At 39.1% G+C, this 19,219-nt stretch overlaps 1 protein-coding gene across 1 annotated transcript in view; it reads left to right on the plus strand.

Moving 5' to 3' along the window:
* The window catches only part of Shprh (SNF2 histone linker PHD RING helicase), an 86,029-nt gene that overhangs the window by 48,584 nt on the left and 18,226 nt on the right, over positions 1-19,219 (plus strand). Inside the window, exons 19-25 of the mRNA XM_004651145.2 lie at positions 1,090-1,263; positions 2,296-2,358; positions 4,067-4,292; positions 5,705-5,848; positions 7,364-7,465; positions 9,427-9,498; positions 11,448-11,636. Coding sequence (XP_004651202.2) covers positions 1,090-1,263; positions 2,296-2,358; positions 4,067-4,292; positions 5,705-5,848; positions 7,364-7,465; positions 9,427-9,498; positions 11,448-11,636 — 970 coding nt within the window. The remainder of the gene's footprint in view (positions 1-1,089; positions 1,264-2,295; positions 2,359-4,066; positions 4,293-5,704; positions 5,849-7,363; positions 7,466-9,426; positions 9,499-11,447; positions 11,637-19,219) is intronic.

Consider the following 19,219-nt stretch of genomic DNA (forward strand, 5'->3'; position numbering starts at 1 on the left):
GAGAGAGAGAATGGGCACGCCAAGGCCTCCAGCTTTTGCAAAGGAACTCCAGACACGTGCGCCCCCTTGTGCATCTGGCTTACATAGGTCCTGGGGAATCGAGCCTCGAACCAGGGTCCTTAGGCTTCACAGGCAAGCGCTTAACCGCTAAGCCATCTCTCCAGCCCAAAAAAGTTAATTTTTGATGAGTATTTTTTAACTTCTAATAAGCTAGAAATAAAAACCTTATTTCTTTTTTTGTAATATTGATACCTTGCCAAATTTTACTCAAATATTTATAGAGTCTTTGAGAAATTACTGAATAGCTCTTCTGTGCCTCTGGTATGTGTTTTAAGAACAGGAAATAAGTAATCCTGATCTTCTGTAGGTAGCACATAGAAAAGAAATCCATGAACAGTATGAAAAGTGTAAGTCCGTATATATATAACTAAGTACTAATGGAATATAACTAAGTACTAATGTGAATGTCTCCCATGAACAGCATGGGATAAAGCAGAGTAGGTAGTGCTGGGGTGAGCATTAGCAAAGGCCAAGCACATGCTCTTCTGATGAGTGTGGCATTTCAGGAAGGAGGTGCTTATGCCCTTAAAAGGCAGATATATCCTGTGTTTTCTAGTTTCTGATTTATTATTCTATACTTTCTTTTTTTTGTTAATAAACCCATAGACACATGCCTATAATTTTTTTTCCCCTTAGTACTCTTCAAATCTACAATTTATCAAAATGGCTAAGAGCACTACTTGGGGGATAGCAGTATAAGTAGTGTAGTAATATTTAGCATGTGCAGGGTCACAGGCTTAGCACCCCTTCCCACCTTTTTTTTTTTTTAAGCACCTTATGTAACTCCTAGCTCTGGTACATAACTTATATCATAACATTGTAATCTTAGGTACCTTAACTTGAGCACAACAGTAGCTCTTGAAATTATAAAATAGAACTGCTTGGTGTACTGTAAAGGAAAGTCAGCATGTGTGACAACACATGTGGCCCAGTTTCTTTACCCCTGTGTTTGACAAACATTTTCTGAATTGGAGGAAACTAACCTATTATTCTTTCCTCCGTTGTGTGTGATGCTGGTGATGGGATCAGGTTCCGTGACTGCCGAGGCCTTCAGTTCTTACTTACAACACAAATGGAAGAGCTGAATAAATTCCAGAAGCTAGTGAGAGAAGCAGTAAAAAACTTGGAGAAGCCTCCATCTCGTGATATTATTGAGTCTGCAACAATCTGCCACCTGCGACCAACCAGACTTCCTCTGAACTGGTAGGTAATTGAAGGAATCATGCAATGAAACTGCCATCCCATTAAGCTAGATTTTTATATGAGAGAGGTCATGGATTATAAGTTAAAGCATTTTGACAGTAGACACAATTTTGAAATAAAATAGGGATCACACACTTGAAAACTATGCAAATTTTTTTCTACAGTATCATGTCTGTCCTAAAGTAAAGCATAAAATATAATGGGAGCACTTGGGCTTTTTGCCAGTTATGCAGTACACTAGTGCACTAATAAACTTAGGGTATCCCTGGATCCTTGTCTTATGAGTTGAAAGAATTAAAATCCATTAGCCGGTGTGTTGGCTCATGCCTTTAATCCCAGCACTCATGAGGCAGTATTAAGGGGACTGCTGGAGGTTCAAGGCCACTCTGAGAGTGAATTCCAGGTCACTCTGGGCTAGAGCAAGACACTACCTTGAGGGAAAAAAAAAAATTAAGATTCATGGACCAGAGGGAGAGACTTAGACTTTATTAGATTAAGAGAGGGAAAGAGAAAAAAGTACAGAAAGCTCCTGCCATGTAGAAGGTAGGAGAGAAACAGGAGCCCACATGGGAATAGGGTTCTGTCCTCCCATCTCAACTGGGCTGAGACAACAGGTGCTTACCAGAGCAGGGAACTCGGGGGTTTGGGAGAGATAAACAGCCAAAAATAGGCCTTGCCTGCCTGGCAAGCATCTATTTATAATCTTATGGTAGTGGGCCTTACCTTCAAGGCTCAGGTGAGTCTAAGAGAGAGAGAGCTGATTGGTCTGCGCTCAGGAGCAGGCTCAGGAACAGGTCAGCACACCTGAGTAGGGGCGAGTGAGGGCTGATTGGACCACTGGATCAGACGCTGAACTCTGGTTCTGCTGAAGTAGGCACGTGGCGTGACATCTCTTTTTGGTTCCCTCTTTGGGCCTCCAGCTGGCAACTTGAAAATAAAGCTACCTGACTAGTTTCCCCTCAGAAACACTAAGCTTCTTTTAAAATGTTTCTACTTACTGGTTGTGAATATTTCTCTGATAATTTCTTCTAGCTGTGTCTTTTGTAAAGCTGATGAGCTATTCACGGAGTATGAATCGAAGTTATTTTCTAACACGTAAGTTCTGTGATTCCTACCCATCAAGAAAATGAAACTTTTTTTCAATGTATATTTTTATTTATTTATTTATTTTTATTAATTAGTCTTGTATTCAGCAAATACAGTTTGGTACCATTATTGGGCTCATCCATGACCTGCCCCTTCCCCTTAGCCCCTCCTTGTTGAGGTATATGGGTCATGCATTGTGGAGTTAGCCCACAGTTATGGGTAGGATAAATGTCTCTGCATATCTTGACCCAACATGTGGCTCTAACATTCTTTCTGCCCCCCTCTTCTGCAAAATTTCCCTAAGCCATGTTGGGTTCATTTTTAGTCTGCTTCAGTGATGAGGTATTACGGGCCTCTGGGTTTCTGGCTCTCTGATTTGGTAGAAGTTGATTTTTCTCTGTGTTGATCTCCTTCACCCTTGTGCTGGTACCTGGTTCACCAGGAAAACAACACCCTTACTTGTTTCACCAATTTTTCTTAGTTTCAGCTGGGGCCCTTTTGAGGTATGATGGGGTGGCTCGCATTTTTTTATTATAAGAATTAATGTTTCATCTTGAGACTGCTTGCCATTATCACCTTTTTAGATTGTTTCTTTTTCTAAAAAAAATTATTTCTTTGTGAGAGAAAGAGGCAGATAGAGTGGGCACACCAGGGCCTCTAGTCACTGCAAATGAACTCCAGATACATGTGTCGCCTTATACATCTGGCATATGTGGGTTCTGGGGAGTCATACCTGGGTCTTTAGGCTTCACAGGCAGGTTCCTTAACCACTAAACCATCTCTCTAGCTCACATTGTTTCTTTCATTAAATAAGTTTAATAAACCTTGGCTTTTTATCATTTGGTACACTCAGAAGTTCATTGAGCATTGAGATGGAGTCTGTAAGAGAGGGGTAAGAAACCAGTCTCTTGTTCTCTGATGAATTTGAACTCACATCCCTGTTCATTGATGGAATCGAGTTAACCTCTTACCCTCACTGCCCTATCATGAAATGAAAAAAATAACCTATCCTTCATTGACTTGTTCGAATACTAAATAAGAAAACACACAACTAGCTGGGCATGGTGGCCTGCTTCTTTATTCCCACCACTCAGGAGGCAGAAATAAGAGGATTGTTACGAGTTGAAGGTCGGCCTGAGCTAGAGTGAGACCATACTTCAACAAAAACAAATGAAAAAAAGAAAAAAGACAAAGACACACACACACCCTACTTAGATGAGTGCTTAGTGCACAGTGAGAACCCAATAAAAGTGTCAGCTGTCATTACTAATAACTTACTTGAACAATCCACAGTCTTCTGTTGGGGCTAACACTACTTAGTGATTGCATATAACCACAGTATTTGAGAATTGCCTCCCTAACAAATGTGGAAATTAAAGAAGACTTAGGTGAGTTCTGATTATATATGGTGAGTGTCAGCTGCTGTGTTGTGGTGGTGGATGGAAATGGCAGGTACTTATTTTTCTCAGTGAGAGTTACGTCTGAAGTTTACAGATATATTTGGTTATCTCATGTTATGCTTATAAAATGCTGGACCCAACGTTATGGCGACCCAAACCAGTTGCTACTATCTCAGAGACCTATAATCTTAGGCATGTCATTGAAAGTTGCCAAAACATTACTGAACTTGCTTCTCTGTTCTGCCAGTAACAGTCCTTCACAAGACTTGTTACCTTCTGCTGGTTTTCACTGTTGCTTGGTTCGGGTGTGTTTGCAGAGTCAAAGGCCAGACTGCAATCTTTGAGGAGATGATAGAAGATGAAGAAGGACTGGTAGATGATCGGGTACCCACCACCACCCGGGGCCTTTGGGCAACAAGTGAGACAGAGCGATCTATGAAGGCAATACTGTCATTTGCAAGGTCACATAGATTCGATGCTGAGTTCATAGATGAAGGAAGTACTTCCATGGATCTCTTTGAGGCATGGAAGAAGGAATATAAGGTATTCTGTGTTATAAGCTTCAGTATTCAAACTCCTTATGTTAACTTTAGGATGTGCGTTAGAAGCTTGGTGTGTCTTTCCCTACAATGTAATTATTAGAATTAAGAGTAATAGATTACTTGACAAATGATGTTCATTTAATTACTGAACAAAAACCATTTTTAAAATATTTTTATTTATTTGCAAACAGAATGGACACAGCAGGGCCTCTAGCTACTGTAAACCAACTGCAGATGCATGTACCACTTTGTGCATTTGACTTTGCATGGGTACTGGGTAATTGAACCACAGGCCGTTACATTTTGCAAACAAGCACCTTAACCACAGAGCCAGCTCCACAAAAATCGTTTTTAAAGTGAATTTCTTAACCCCACTGGGTAGTTATGTGTTTCATTCTATTCTATTTTTACTTACATATTTATCCTTATTTTTTATTTTTCCCAGCGAATAACATATATCAATGTTAACTTTAAAGATCAGGGAACATAATAATTGTCTGTGAAGCTGTAAATCTGGAAATCATTCCAATACATGCACCACAGTTGGCTCTGTATTCTTTGTTTTATTTTTATTTTTTCTTTATTTGCAAGGAGAGAGGGAAAGAGAGTGAAAGTGTCAGGGCTTTCTGTTCTTGCTTACAAATTCCAGGTGCATGTATCACTTTGTTCATCTGGCTCTGCATGGGTAATGGGGAATCAAACCCAGGCTGTCAGACTTTGTAAGCAAACTCTGCACTTGAGATGTAATTCTAGAATTTATTAATTTTTAAAAATATAATTTTTATTAACTTTTAATTCTTTATATTAAGTTTATCATTTGTTATTGTACTTTGCACATGAAATGGGAAGGGCAAGGTAAAGTATTTTTTTTTTCATAATGTAGTATTTCTATGTGTTAGCTTTTTTTTTTTTTTGTTGGTTTTTCGAGATAGGGTTTCACTCTGGCCCAAACTAACCTGGAATTCACTGTAGTCTCAGGGTGGCCTTGAGCTCACAGCGATACTCCTGCCTCTGCCTCCTGAGTGCTGGGCTTAAAGGCATGCGCCACCACGCCAGGCTTGAAATGTTTTTGAAGCCAGGTGAAAACTTTTATGTCAAAAGAGAAGATAAGTTATCTGAAATAACAGTTTTGTTGACAAAGTTACTTAGGAAAAAAGCACACAGAGCTGAAGTGATGATTTTTTACTTCTAACATTCCCCAATTTACCAAAAAAAAATCATCACTTCAGAATTTTGTCTTGCATGTTCTATTATCCACTGGGAGTTCTCAGTCACGCTTATTCTTCTTAAAATTGCTTGTTCCTTAACACTTACTGAAGAAATATAGGCTTACATTGCAGCCTTCTGCTCTAGGTATATCTTTGTGGTTTTGCCAATTTTCGCTTTGTTCACCACCATTGTCTTCCCTTTCAGTTGCTGCATGAATACTGGATGACGCTCAGAAATCGAGTATCTGCTGTGGATGAACTTGCAATGGCTACAGAACGACTAAGAGTGCGACATCCTACAGAGCCAAAGCCAAACCCGTCTGTTCATCATATCATTGAGCCACATGAGGTAATTAAGGACAAATCACGGGCAAGGGCCCAGGCTGATGTCATAAAAACCTAAGAGCCACAGTAGAGAACCACGGCACTGATCTCTACTGGAAGTTGTGCATAGTTTGAGTCATGAAAATCTTTTGTTGTCCAAAACAAGCCATTTCATTCTAATGTTTATTGTTTTGTTGCATTTTATTTTACAATAGTACATTCATCTAGTGTGTGACAGTGTGCACACATGCTCCTACGCTTGTATTGTGTGCGTGAGTGCACGCACATGTATAAAGGTTGTAAGCCAGCATTTGGGTCAGTCTGCGCCTTTCCATCTCATTTGAGGCAGGCTTTCTAAACTCTAGCTCTGACTTTGCTGCTGTTATAGTCACTTTGGGCTTCTAAGAAATTCTGTGTCTCCTACTCCCATGTCACTGTCCACGGTACTGGAATTACAGTTGCCTGCCGTGGCTTCTGGCTTGTGTGGGTCCAGTGATCCAACTCTGGTGCTCAGGCTGGAGCCACTGTACCACCTCCCCAGCCCCTCCCGTCTACTTTGAGTATCGTCTCTGTATCAAATCCAGGAGGTATGCTTGGTCACCTTTTAAACATATTTTCATATCATCTCACCTCCCCCAAAACTGGAAGAAAATCAAAAATTTGTGGGTTTTCTTTTCTTGCTAATGGTAGATATTTACAAGTTAGATTCTAATCCCTCTTTATATCTTGGAATTAAATCATAGCATCACTTTTCTATTCCACATTAAAATATTTGTTTTTTAAGTTTTAAATATATATATTTTTTAATTTATGTTCAAGGAGAAAGAGAGAACAGGGACTCTTTCCAGTACAAATAAACTCCAGATGCATGTGCCACTTTGTGCATTTGGCTTTATGTGGGTACTGGAGAATTGAATTTGGGTTCTATAGTCAAGTGTCTTAACCACTGTCCATCTCTCCAGCCCTTAACCCATTTCTTTATAAAGCTTTAAGGCTATAATTTAGAACAACTTTATTAGATGTGCTCGTTCTTAAATGTGAATTTCATGTTTTTCTCTAAAATCTAGTCACAGATTTAATACCTAAAACTACCAAAAAGAAGAAAGAGGACACAGACTTCTTTGATTGAATTCTTTCTGTCTGCTATAGTGCTTTGTTGTACATGAGGTTGGGAAAGAAGGAAGGGAAGTGATGTTCTAACCTGGATTTTATAAAAATGACTGTGTCCAAGCAACACATTATATGATTTTGTTCTCCCTTGCAAGTGTTACTGAGAAGTGGTACTTAAGTGGAACTTGCTTTGACTTATATACAACTTTAGATAAATAGAGTGATGCTTCCTCTTAAAAGATCTCTGTTGAGTTGTATCATTTGGACACCAAAAAGAACTTTTAAAATTATATTTTGCAAATAGGAGTCTTAATATGTAAAGGGACTTTCTTAAAACAGGATATGTTTGTATTATTGATGAAAATAGTGCATGTTTAACATAATTGAACTGTCTGTGAGGAAAATAAAAGTCTTTGTTATTTGTTTTTAGGTAGAACAAAATCGTATAAAACTAATAAATGATAAAGCAGTTGCTGCATCACAGCTTCAGAAAAAACTGGGCCAACTTCTTTACCTGACAAATTTGGAGAAGGTACTGTTTTTAAAAATGCGGTGTTACCCATGTTGTGTTATCATAGACTGCATCAGTGGTTTCTTCCAGTTAAAGTATCAGTTCTGTAATGACTGATACAAGTAATTCCTCTGTGTTCCTTACACAGGTTACAACTAGCTCTGTCAATAGTAGCTATAAAAGTCACAAACATACTTATAGAAACTGTAATGTGTTTTCTATATAGCACGTCATCTGCATTGTGATCAAGCTATCATGCCAAACACTGATGACTTCATCTGCCATTGATAAATATAATACCATTTTGTTCAGGAATACATTTTCACATTTTATAGTAAAACATTAAAGGAATCTTGGTAAATATAAAAGATTATTTCCTTTAAATCAGTGCACTTTATTGTATGGGAAACACCAACATTGTTGGATGCAAATTCATGGTAGTAACTCAAAAGAAGGGATAAGTAAGCCGGGTGTGGTGGCGCATACCTTTAACCCCAGCACTCAGGAGGTGGAGGTAGGAGGATCGCCGTGAGTTCAAGGCCACCCTGAGACTCCATAGTGAATTCCAGGTCAGCTTGGGCTAGAGTGAGACCCTACTTCAAAAAACAAAAAAAAAAAAAAGAAGGGATAAGTAGGGGTAAACTGTTAAGAGTCTTCCATACTTCATAGAAATGGTCAGCGTGTTAAAAATTCAAGCATTTGAATAAGCATAGTCTAATTGATAACACTGTGCTTGAAAACTACTAACCCTACTACCTTTTTCTAGCAGTTTCTAACTTTACTAAAATCAACTCTTGCTGATACTAAAAGAAAAAAAGGGGGGCTAGAGAGATTGGCTAAGTGGTTAAGGCACTTTCCCACTTTCCTGCAAAACCTGACACCCTTGGTTCAAGTCCCCAGTACCCACATAAAGCTAGATGCACAAGGTGGCACATGCGTCTGGAGTTTGTTTGCAGCGGCTAAAGGCCCTGGCACCCCCATTCTCATTCTTTTTCTCTCTCATACTCTCACTCAAATAAATAAAATTTTCAAAAAATAAAAATTCTGCAAAGGTATTTTTTCTGACAAAAGTTCCAACTACAACACACCAGTAGGTAACTAAATTCTCAAATTTTGAAAATAGCAACACTTTGTGAATAACACCTGATTTAAAGAAATTAAATGGAAATTAGAAAATGTTCTGAACTGAATAAAAGTGATTATGCAATTAAGACATGCTTAGGAAAGATCTTCTTTATTTTTTTTTATTTATTTTTTTAAAGTAGCACTCTAGCCCAGGCTATAATGGAATTTACTGAGTAGTCTCAGGTTGGCCTTGCACTCAGAGTGATCCTCCTACCTCTGCGTCCTGAGTGCTAGGATTAAAGGCCTGTGCCACCATGCCCATCTTCTTTTAATTGACAAAATTAAAGGGAAATTTATGTCCATAACCTTGGTATCTGTAAATATCCACACAGAACAAATCTAGCTCACCACTTATTTAAGGAGAGTTTTATTGGGTATAGTCACATATCACCTCTTGAAGGCTACACTTTAAATGACAGCTGAATTGGACAGTTGTAACAGGCTATATGACCTCAAAGCCATTAGAATTTATAGTCTGACCCCTTAAAGAAAAAGTGCCAACTATTCCTCTAAACATAGTAGATTAAAAGAAACACTGAATTACAGTGGATTATTTACAACTAGCCAAAGTAATGCCTGTCTAAGCATGCATTCTCTTAAGCAGTTCTCTCCTGGGTGACTTTCTTTTGACCCTGTGATACAAGCAGACCAGCAAAGTCTTTGTACCTCACAGTTCTACCAATCTTGTTGCTCTTTGCCATTCCGAGACTCCCACTAGGTTATTATTTAAATTTTTATTTAAATTATTATTTAAATTATTTAAATTGCCAGCATATCCTTGCCCAAATATATTTCATATCATGTATCAAGGTTTAAATATAAAAATGTAACTAATACTTTTTTTTTTTTTTTGCTAGTCTCAAGACAAAACATCAGGAGGTGTTAATCCAGAACCTTGTCCAATCTGTGCTGGACAACTGGGAAAACAGGTAAAATAATCATCATGTGAATTTGTAAAAGACCTTACAATTTTCTAAGGCTTCTATATATAATCTTTCTATATCTATTTCTCTACATGAGGTTTCTTTTTATTCCTCTCTGAAATACACACAAACATGCATACCTGATAACTGTTGATGAAAGATAAGTATTAATTCCCATCTTAAAGGTAGGACTAGAGCTTAGGTGACATGCTTAAGATAATGTCTATTTGAACACTCTTTTTTAAGTCATAAGTTAAAATGTATTCCTAGAATGACCCTCCCGTTTTCATTAAAGATGTATAATTGTGAGCATATTTCCAATAGGTTTCCAATAATGGAATTTAACACATGTAGATTTACTTATATTAGTACAAAGGCATGATAACATCACTTAACATTGAACTTATGATGGTGCTATATTAATTCTTCAAGAAGTTCATATTTTGGGCTGGAGAAATGGCTTAGTAGTTAAGTGCTTGCCTGTGAAGCCCTAAGGATCCTGGTTCTAGGCCCAATTCCCCAGGAAAGGGGTGCATGCATCTGGAGTTCCTTTGCAGTGGCTGGAGGCCCTGCTGCACCCATTCTCTCTCTCTCTCTATCTGCCTTTCTCTGTCTATTGCTCTCAAATAAATAAAAATTTAAAAAATTTTTAAAAAGAAGTTCATATTTCTATACTACCAGCTGTGATGTATTTCTGCTTATATGGCAAATTAACATAAGTTCAGCATTTACAGAGAAGGTGAATTCTCAGGAGATACTGCTTGACTGTGTATCTTAAAAGGACGCACACTGCATTGAAGAATGAGCATGAGAACAGTAGGGAGTCACCAGTGACACCCGGTATAAGTACAGCATATTCTAATCAAAGGAAGGAAAGAAGCAGGTCTGGGAAGTGGCTCAGTGTCAGTGTGTACCTAGCACCACAAAGGTCCTGAGCTCAGTCCCGCACAGAACATGCACACAAACAAATACAGAAGTGGGAACAGATCATGACAGTACTATCATTTTGGTTGTAGTTTTGATAAGATTCATGCAGTTGTCTCTGAAATTTATTTTGTCTTACACATTTGCAGTTTTTTAAATTTCTTCCTACACATTACTTTATTCAGGTATACTATAACCAAATATATTTTAATTCTGCTGTAACTTTTTTTTAACTACATTCCTGAGGTCTCTGGATAAAGCTCTTGAGAAACCCAGTGGGCCTAGAAAACAGCAGCAGCAGCAGTGTCATCCACCGCAACCAAAACTGACCGCTCTCCCTTCTCAATCATTTCTTTAAACCTAAGCTTGTCTGCCTCAGCTTGCCTTACTGTAGTCTGAGTTTCTTTCCAAGGAGTGTCTTAGTCCTTTGCAAAGTACTGGCTGGACCAGCCTACTCATTTTCTTTCTGTGCAAGTCCCTTCCATGCAAATCCTAGAACAGACACAGCTAAGATTTGAGGATCCTGCTACCAAAAAGAGATACGTGCTTTATGTTGTACACCACAGAGTCAGGGATTACTGTGTGTGTATTGTCTATAAATAGGGCAAGGGGTCCTGAATGTCCCACTTTATCCTCTTTTAATGTACCTGGAAACACTTTTAAAATAAATCTGAAAATACCAGCTCATTTCATTTTCTATATATATGCCTTAACATGCAAGTTAAGCAGCATAAATCTGCTTAATAAGTTGAATAGAATATTGAGTACATTATCTCCAAATTAATACTGTTCTTGTTTTTGTTCCTATGATATCTTTAAATGAGAATATTGTCTTCAGATGACTGACATACTGTCTGTAGACTAAATAATTTAAAAGTCTATCTTGGCTTTTATCACTTAACAAATAGTAATGCTATTAAATACTTAAGAGTGGAATTGTAAGTCATTTCTCCCTTAATTTATTATGTTAAAGACTGGAAGGCATCATCAAGCATTCTCACCAAGGCCTGTGCTGTGTGTTTTCTTTTTAGTGGGCAGTACTGACCTGTGGGCACTGTTTCTGTAATGAATGCACCTCTATCATTATTGAGCAGTACAGTGTGGGGTCTCACAGAAGCTCCATCAAGTGTGCCATCTGCCGCCAGACCACCTCACACAAGGAAATCTCCTATGTCTTCACTTCAGAGCAGGCAAACCAGGAGGAGGACATCCCTGTGAAGGTACAATTGGTTAGAGACACATGGTTAGAGCAGTATCATGGGTAGTACTGTGTGACCAAGCAAGCATTAAAATTAGAAGACACTGGCACAGTGAATGTGTAGAAACCACTGTTGTCTATAAGCATGCCACTTGAAAGTTCAGCTTTACCACCCACTTTCCCATTGTAGAGGAAGACAACATACATAGGTGATTAGCAACAGTCACGCCCACTGTGGAGCAGATGAGTTCTAGTTCCCTGACATCTATGTGTTTCTGTATACAAGAGTTCCAGGCTGGGGATACCGCTCAGTAGTAGAATGCTTGCCTAACAAGTCCAAGGCCCCTGGGTTCAATCCTCAGCATTGCTGTGTAGATAGATAGATAGATAGATAGATAGATAGATAGATAGATAGATAGATAGGTAGGTAGGTAGGTAGGTAGGTAGGTAGGTAGGTAGAGGTAGGTAGGTAGATAGATAGATAGATAGATAGATAGATAGATAGATAGATAGGTAGGTAGGTAGAGGTAGGTAGGTAGGTAGGTAGGTAGATAGATAGATAGATAGATAGATAGATAGATAGATAGATAGATACATAGAGGGGGGAGGAAGGGAGCGAGGGAGGGGTAAGTCGAGTGTTAAAGTAAATATTTATGTTTTAAGTAGATACTTTCCTCATTTATTCAACCATGAATATCAGAGGGAGAAAAACATCTGTCCATCAGGTTGGAGGCAAAGAGATTGGTTACTCCCATTAGTGAAGAGAGTGACACACTGCTCTCAAACATTATGAACTGATATTTCAAAATACAGCCAAAATTGAATTTATATTTCATGTTTCATTCAGAATATAGAAGAAATTATTAATTTGTGGTACAAACTGAATCCATAGTTGAACTTTCTGCCCAAAGAGTATTTATTTGATGAAAAGCCTTTACTAGGCATATTTGTTCTTTGTTTTTCTTAAACTTGCATTTTAAGTTTCTTCAATCAAACCTTAGTCCAAGAAAAGTCAGTGTGTAATTGTGTGAATGCAGTGGGGATCATGGCCTTATCCAGTAGTTTAGACAATAATAGGTCTCTTAAATAAGATATAAAATTTTCTTAATTCTGTTGTGTTCTTTAAAAAAAACAAACAAAACTTTCTATTGACAACTTCCATACATAAAGACAAAATAATGGGATCACAATCCCCTCCTACCATCCTCTCTGTTCACTTCCCAGATCCCCCCTTTGATCTGAATCTCTTCTTTTTCCCCAAATAATTTCTCTTCTATTTTGATGTTGTGATCCCCCCCTCACCCCATATCATACAGGTCTTGTGTAGATAGCATCAGCCACTGTGAGGTCTTGAGTGACCATGGCCCTTTTATGTCTGGCATACAGTGTTAGTGCAAAGCACTCTTCTCCTTCTTTTGGCTCTTACATTCTTTCTAGCACCTCTTTCCTGAGCCTTGGAGGTCTGATAGAGACGTCACATTTAGTGCTGAACACATCACTGTCATTTTTTTCTCGGGACTTTGGTGAGCTTTGAGTCTCCCCAGTAGTCACTACCATCTGAAAAGAGAAGCTTCTCTAACCAAAAGTGAGTGTGTCATTGGTATATGGCTATATATATGGCCATATATATATATAGTATATAGGCAGTTGGGTGGGCATAATATATCCATTTAGACAGACAGCAGTACTAGGTCCCACTCTCCCCCACCCCCGGGCTATGTCCTCCCCAGCTGTAGGCTTTTGGTTAGGTTTTCAATACCAGACACCAATTCCCTCCCCTGGAGCAGGCCTCAAGTCCAATTTTGGGTTGATACTGTATTCTCTTATTTTTAAGAACTGTTTTATGATTAGAATTAATTACAAGTTGAAAGTTACTGCCAGAAGTGTATAGTTGTCAGGGTGCTTTCCCTCCAGAGAATCCCAAAATTAGATTAAAGGATTTTTTTAATAGTAGTTTTTGTTTTGTTTTATTTTTTTTTCCCTTGCTGATATTTGAGTAAAACTTGAAAGCCCACCTAATCTCTAATACATTCGAAGGACAGGCAGGCTTAAGTAAAAGCAAAAGAGTATATTCACAAGAGGTACAAAAAAATAAGTAAGAGTCTGTTGATTTTAAAGTGCAGGTTCTTGTAAGGCACAACAGGAAAGGTTTAGTAGTACAAGCTGCTAACCAGGAGGGTAATTATAGATGAGATCTCAGCTCTGTATGGGAAGGGTAAGTGAGGGGAGAGGAAACCTAAGGACTATCTTGTCCGTCTGACCCCCTAGATAAATATATGACTAAAGAGTTTGCCAAAACATGTGTAGTCAACAAGTAGAGGCCTTTGGGGCCATCCATGCCCAGCATGGAAGCCTTTGCTGGTCACTCTCTGAAAACTGCCCTCCTACAAGTACCACATTCATCTCACCCCTATAATTCTCTCTGCTTTTCCCCTTAAAGATCATCTGTCTTAGTTTGTTTTTCCTTGTCTGGTTCTTCCTGTGACGATGTGCATGCCAGCAGCCACAGGTGGCACTGGTGGGTAAGAAGTTGGCTCAGTGTTAGGTGCTGAAAGCATTTATCACAGTGTGAGGTGGAACTGCTACCCTGCCAGGCTTTGTGTAGGGAGGTTGAGGAAGGGATTGTTCTTGCTACTAATGAACAGCATAGCCTCTGTGGAACTGAGTCACGGAGGCCATTAGAACCAAACATCTACTCAAGGTATGGAAGAAGCTTTGTGAACACCTGAGGCAGTTATGTTTGCAGCCCTGTTGGTTCAGAGATGGGATGCCAGTGTGGAAGTGCTGCTTACCATGCTCTTGCTCTTTTCTTCATGGGTACTGAGGAACACGTTTAACTGAAGTATCATCAGGCGTTACCAGAGGTAGCCTCCCCTCTTGTCATTGATGCAAATATACTTCCATTTCCTCTTCGTTAGACAAGTGGCTGAATGTTTGTCCATCTTATAAACCAGGCTTGTCCCTCCTCCACTTCTTCTGTTACTTCTTACCATATTTATGCTTGCTTCTCTGCTTTTACTGTCACCATTTGTATACACCACTCCTGCCTTTTGTTACCTGTCGCCTCTTCTGACTTCTGTCACATTTATATCCTGCTGTCTGTCACTTACTACTTGAAACATCTGCCTGATATATTCTCAAGAATTCACCTCCCTCTTCAGAATCTGAGGCTTCCCCATGAAAAGGTCCTGTCAGTCCTGTCACTTGTCTTAGAGTGAAGAAAGATGATCACACAGAAAATAAGCATGAATCTGAGTAAATAAGTAAAACATTATTTTCTAATTTTAGACTTATTGGTTCACACTATTCCTAAACATAGAGGTACTTTTCTTTAATACTATTAACATTATCCAATCCTTAATCCCTAATAACAACATATAGAAGTAATTTTATATTTCATTAAAGTTTTCCATTTTTCTGGAAATAATTATTTCACAGTAGATACCCATGTCCAGACACAGCAGAGCATATAATGAGATAGCATACATAGTGTTTAATCATATAGCTGATGTCATGGAAATGATATTGGAGGAGGACAAAAACAGCAATAAATAGTCTATGCCATGTTTTTCTCGTGACATTTTTGGAAGTTAGAAAAGTCATAATGTAAAGAATCTTGTTGATTAAATATAAATAAAATACTGGAATCATAAATGTGCCTTTGATTGATAAAATTAAAGACTGTGTCTTTCTTTATAACAGTATGACAGTGTTCCTAAGTGACCTTGGAACCTACTGGACATTTCACAAAGTAAACAAAATTCCCCTTGCAAGTTCTGACAACTGCCAGGCATGTGGTGGTGAAGTAGGCTTCCTGGCAGAACACAGGCCCACGTGGCTTGTTCTCTGAGTCCTGTGTTGGCTAGGTTTCATAGAAGGCATTTTTGCCAGTCTAAGCCCAGACCCTGTAACGGACAAGATCTTGATGTCCTAAGAAGTTTCTGTTTATTCAAAGTAGTCTGCATAGTTAAAGACACAGCAAAATCTCCACCATTAGACACAAGCACAATTACTTTGTCACCTTAAACATTTGTGCATAATCAACCAGATTATTCTTAAAAGCAGAGGTATTTCAGGTCCTACCACCACAGATTTGGACTCTGCTAGGGCTTCCTGTCACTGCACACAAACTCCAGAGGTATGTTCCACTTAGTTCATCTGGTTCTTTGTAGGTACGGTTTTTTGTGGGTACTGGGTAATTGAACCCAGGCCATCAGGCCCTGCAAGTAAATCCCCTTAACTGCTGAGCCATCTTTCCAGCCCAGTCTCACAGTTTTCAAATGTAATTGAACATCTGGCTAGAGAACCTTCCTGATTAAGTTTAAAATAGGCATGAAATAATTTGATAAATATAATAAATAAATGCATTTAAATATCCACATACAAACTAAATAAATACATCAACACTTAACTGGTAAATTTAGAATGCATTTGTATGCTTTGTTAGAATGCATCATGTGTATAATTATAACTCAAGGAAGGGAAGGGAGCAAAGGGGAGGGAGGAGAGAGAGGCAGAGAGAGAGAGAAAGATTCTATTCTGTTCATTGACCCATTGACCAAATTAACAGTTGCAGTTCTGAACTGTTAGTAAACCCATGCTAAAAGTTAGCTACAGCTTGCAATAAATCGAACATACAGTAGAAGCTTTTAAAGCATAAACTGTAGTTTATCTTTAGGGCATTATCTGTTCTAAGGCTTAAACTGTAACTTACCATTATGGCATCATCTGTATAAAAAGCTTTTAGTCCTTTTTGTCCTTTTTGGAGTTTTAACTCCAGTCAAGTGTATACACATTGTTCATGAGATAAGCCCTTTTTTTTTTTTTTTTAACTACTGTGTCCTCACAATCCAGAGCTATGTTTTGTACATAATAGGTTTTCAGTAAATACCTTGATTCAATAGTATTTATATAAAATATCCCTAACGGCTCTTTGATCCAAGTAAGATGTTTAACCTTTCTACAGATGCTCACTTGTGTCTGAAATATTTTTTTCAAATTGTTTGAAAAATAGGACAATATTTTTGTAACCTAATGCACTTAGTATTTCCCACAGCCTAGGGTTAGCTGGCATTGAAGTTGTTTCAAGTAACATGTGAATGAGTGAAGAATCTAGTATTTGCCTTAGTGCATCCTTGAAAAGTCCTAGTGTGGGGGGTCAATGACACAAGCCTCCTAACTGCACTGAACTGTAACTGTTAAAAACAGCATGGGTTTTACTATGGTGAGGAGGTGCAAACAGTGATAACACAGTAGTAACTAATTTCATCACTGCTAACACTGCTGTGGGCAACTGTGGTAGTTTGAAGGTATTCCCACCAGTAGACTCAGGTGTTACTAAAATTGAGTTTGCAGCTTCTGTCCCTAGCATGCAGACTTCTGCTAGAGCAGGGCTGCATGTCACTGGAGTCAGATTTGATTCCTGCCTAAAGGTATGCAGAGTAGTCTGAGCTCCGCTTGGGTCCCTCCTGTCTGGCTGTGGGTTTGCTCTTGCTTGTGGTACTGGTTGTGGTATCTCAGCTTGGATCTATGAAAGGGGGCCAGATTGTTCAGCTATCAGTAGAACTTCCCCTGGATCTGTAAGCTTCAAATAAACCCCTTTCTTCCATAAACTGTGTCCATTTGGAAGTTCATCCCAGCAACATGGAATTGACTGCAACAACACAGGGACTTTAAAGGAGTCACTTCAAAACAAAAAGTCCACAATAAAACTATTAAAAGTCAGAAAAATGAGGGTTCTTGAAGAAATCTTCAAATAGTCTCAAAGCTTAAGACCTTTGATTTTTCATAGTGTGTTTAAGTTTGCAAAAATTACTCCTTTTATGGCTATAAGATTAAAAATGTCTTTTGTTTTGGAGGTGAATGGCCCACCTCTGACAAAGATGAGCTCATCATCTGTGGCAGGTTTTACACATTAAGTATCTGCGGTGGTTTGATTCAGGTGTCTCCTATAAAATTAGATGTTATGAATGCTAGGTTCCCAGCTGATGGAATTTGGGAATTAACATCTCCTAGAGGCAGTGTATTTGGGGGTATTATGGCCAGTTTCTCCTTACCAGTGTTTGGTACACTCTCGTGTCACTGTTGTTCTTTAGATGTTGGCAAGGAGTGATGTCCACCATCTGCTCATGCCATCGTGCCATCCTGGAGCTTCCCCTTGAGTTTGTAAGCCAAAATAAATCTCTTTTTCCCCCACAAGTTGCTCTTGGTCCGGTGATTTCTGCCAGCAATATGAACCTGACTGCAACAGTAATGTTGATACCGAGGAGTGGGGTCATTTGCTGCTAGACATTGCACTGTGTGGCTTTGGCCTTTTGGAACTGATTTTCAAGAGGAACGTGGAAGAATTTGAAACCTTGGCCTAAGAGGTGTCTTGAAGTGCTATAAATACAGCTTGATGGACTATTCTGGTCAGAGTTGAAAGACCTGAATATAGTAAGAACTATGGACTGTGAGGTTTGGCTTATGAGGGTGAGAAAATGCTTTGCCTGGACTGGACTAGAAGCAGTTTGTGTGAGGGTCTTGCTGCTATGCTTATGTTCTGAGAACTTGTGCAGGGTGGCTTTGTATAGAAATGAACTGGTGAGAGCAGAGGGATGTCACACAGAAAAAATTAAATCTTTGGGTTGAAACTTCTGCCTGTTCAGCAGCAATTGTGTGAAAGATCACAACTTTTGAGATTGGAGCAACTGGAAGAATGTAGAATCTTTTGAAGAGGCCTGAGTGCTCAAAGAGTGTCATTTTCTTCAAAGTCTGCTTTATCCCCCCTCCCCCAATTAACAAATTGGCACCCTCCCTAGTATTGTGGAATAGAAGAGATGCAGGAAAGAGAGGGTCATTGAATTTGCAACAAGGTCTTATGTTTTGGAAATGGCCATGGGCAGTGTGAAGCAGGTTTGCTGGATGCCTGCATGGAGATCCAGTGGAGCCATGAGGATGGACCATGGGTTACAGTGGAGATGCCAGGATCACAAGTTGGCTGCCAAGAAGAGCTGCCAGCCCTGGATGACATTTTCCAGGACTGTGAGTAGCCTAGCTGGAGGAGTGGAATTGTAACTCCAGAGACTTGTTGCTGGTTAAAATTATTAGACTTGGAGACTTGTCACTGGATAGAGTTGTTGGACTTGGAGTTACAGAGTTTGATGTTTGCCCTGTTTAAATCTTATATTGGTTGACTATTTCTTTTCTATGTCCAGTGCCATCTTTTGCAGTGTGAATGTTTATTCTGTGCCATTATGGGGTGTGGGGGTGGACTTTTTTGGTATTACCACTCGGTTAAAAGACATTGACTGTGGAGATGTTTAAACATCATTGCAAGTGATAAATACTATGGTACTATGAGGATTTTTTTTTTTTTTTTTTTTGAGGTAGGGTCTCACTGTAGCCCAGGCTGACCTGGAATTCACTATGGAGTTTCAGAGTGGCCTCGAACTCACGGCAATCCTCCTACCTCTGCCTCCCGAGTGCTGGGATTAAAGGCATGCGCCACCACGCCCGGCCACTATGGGGATTTTTAAAGTATGAATGCGTTGTGCTTTACATCATGTATGGTTATCAGTTTATGGGGCTAAAGACAGAATGTGGTGGTTTGATTCAGGTGTCTCC

Source organism: Jaculus jaculus, chromosome 9 (genome assembly GCF_020740685.1).
Source record: "Jaculus jaculus isolate mJacJac1 chromosome 9, mJacJac1.mat.Y.cur, whole genome shotgun sequence".
Taxonomy (NCBI): Eukaryota; Metazoa; Chordata; class Mammalia; order Rodentia; family Dipodidae; genus Jaculus; species Jaculus jaculus.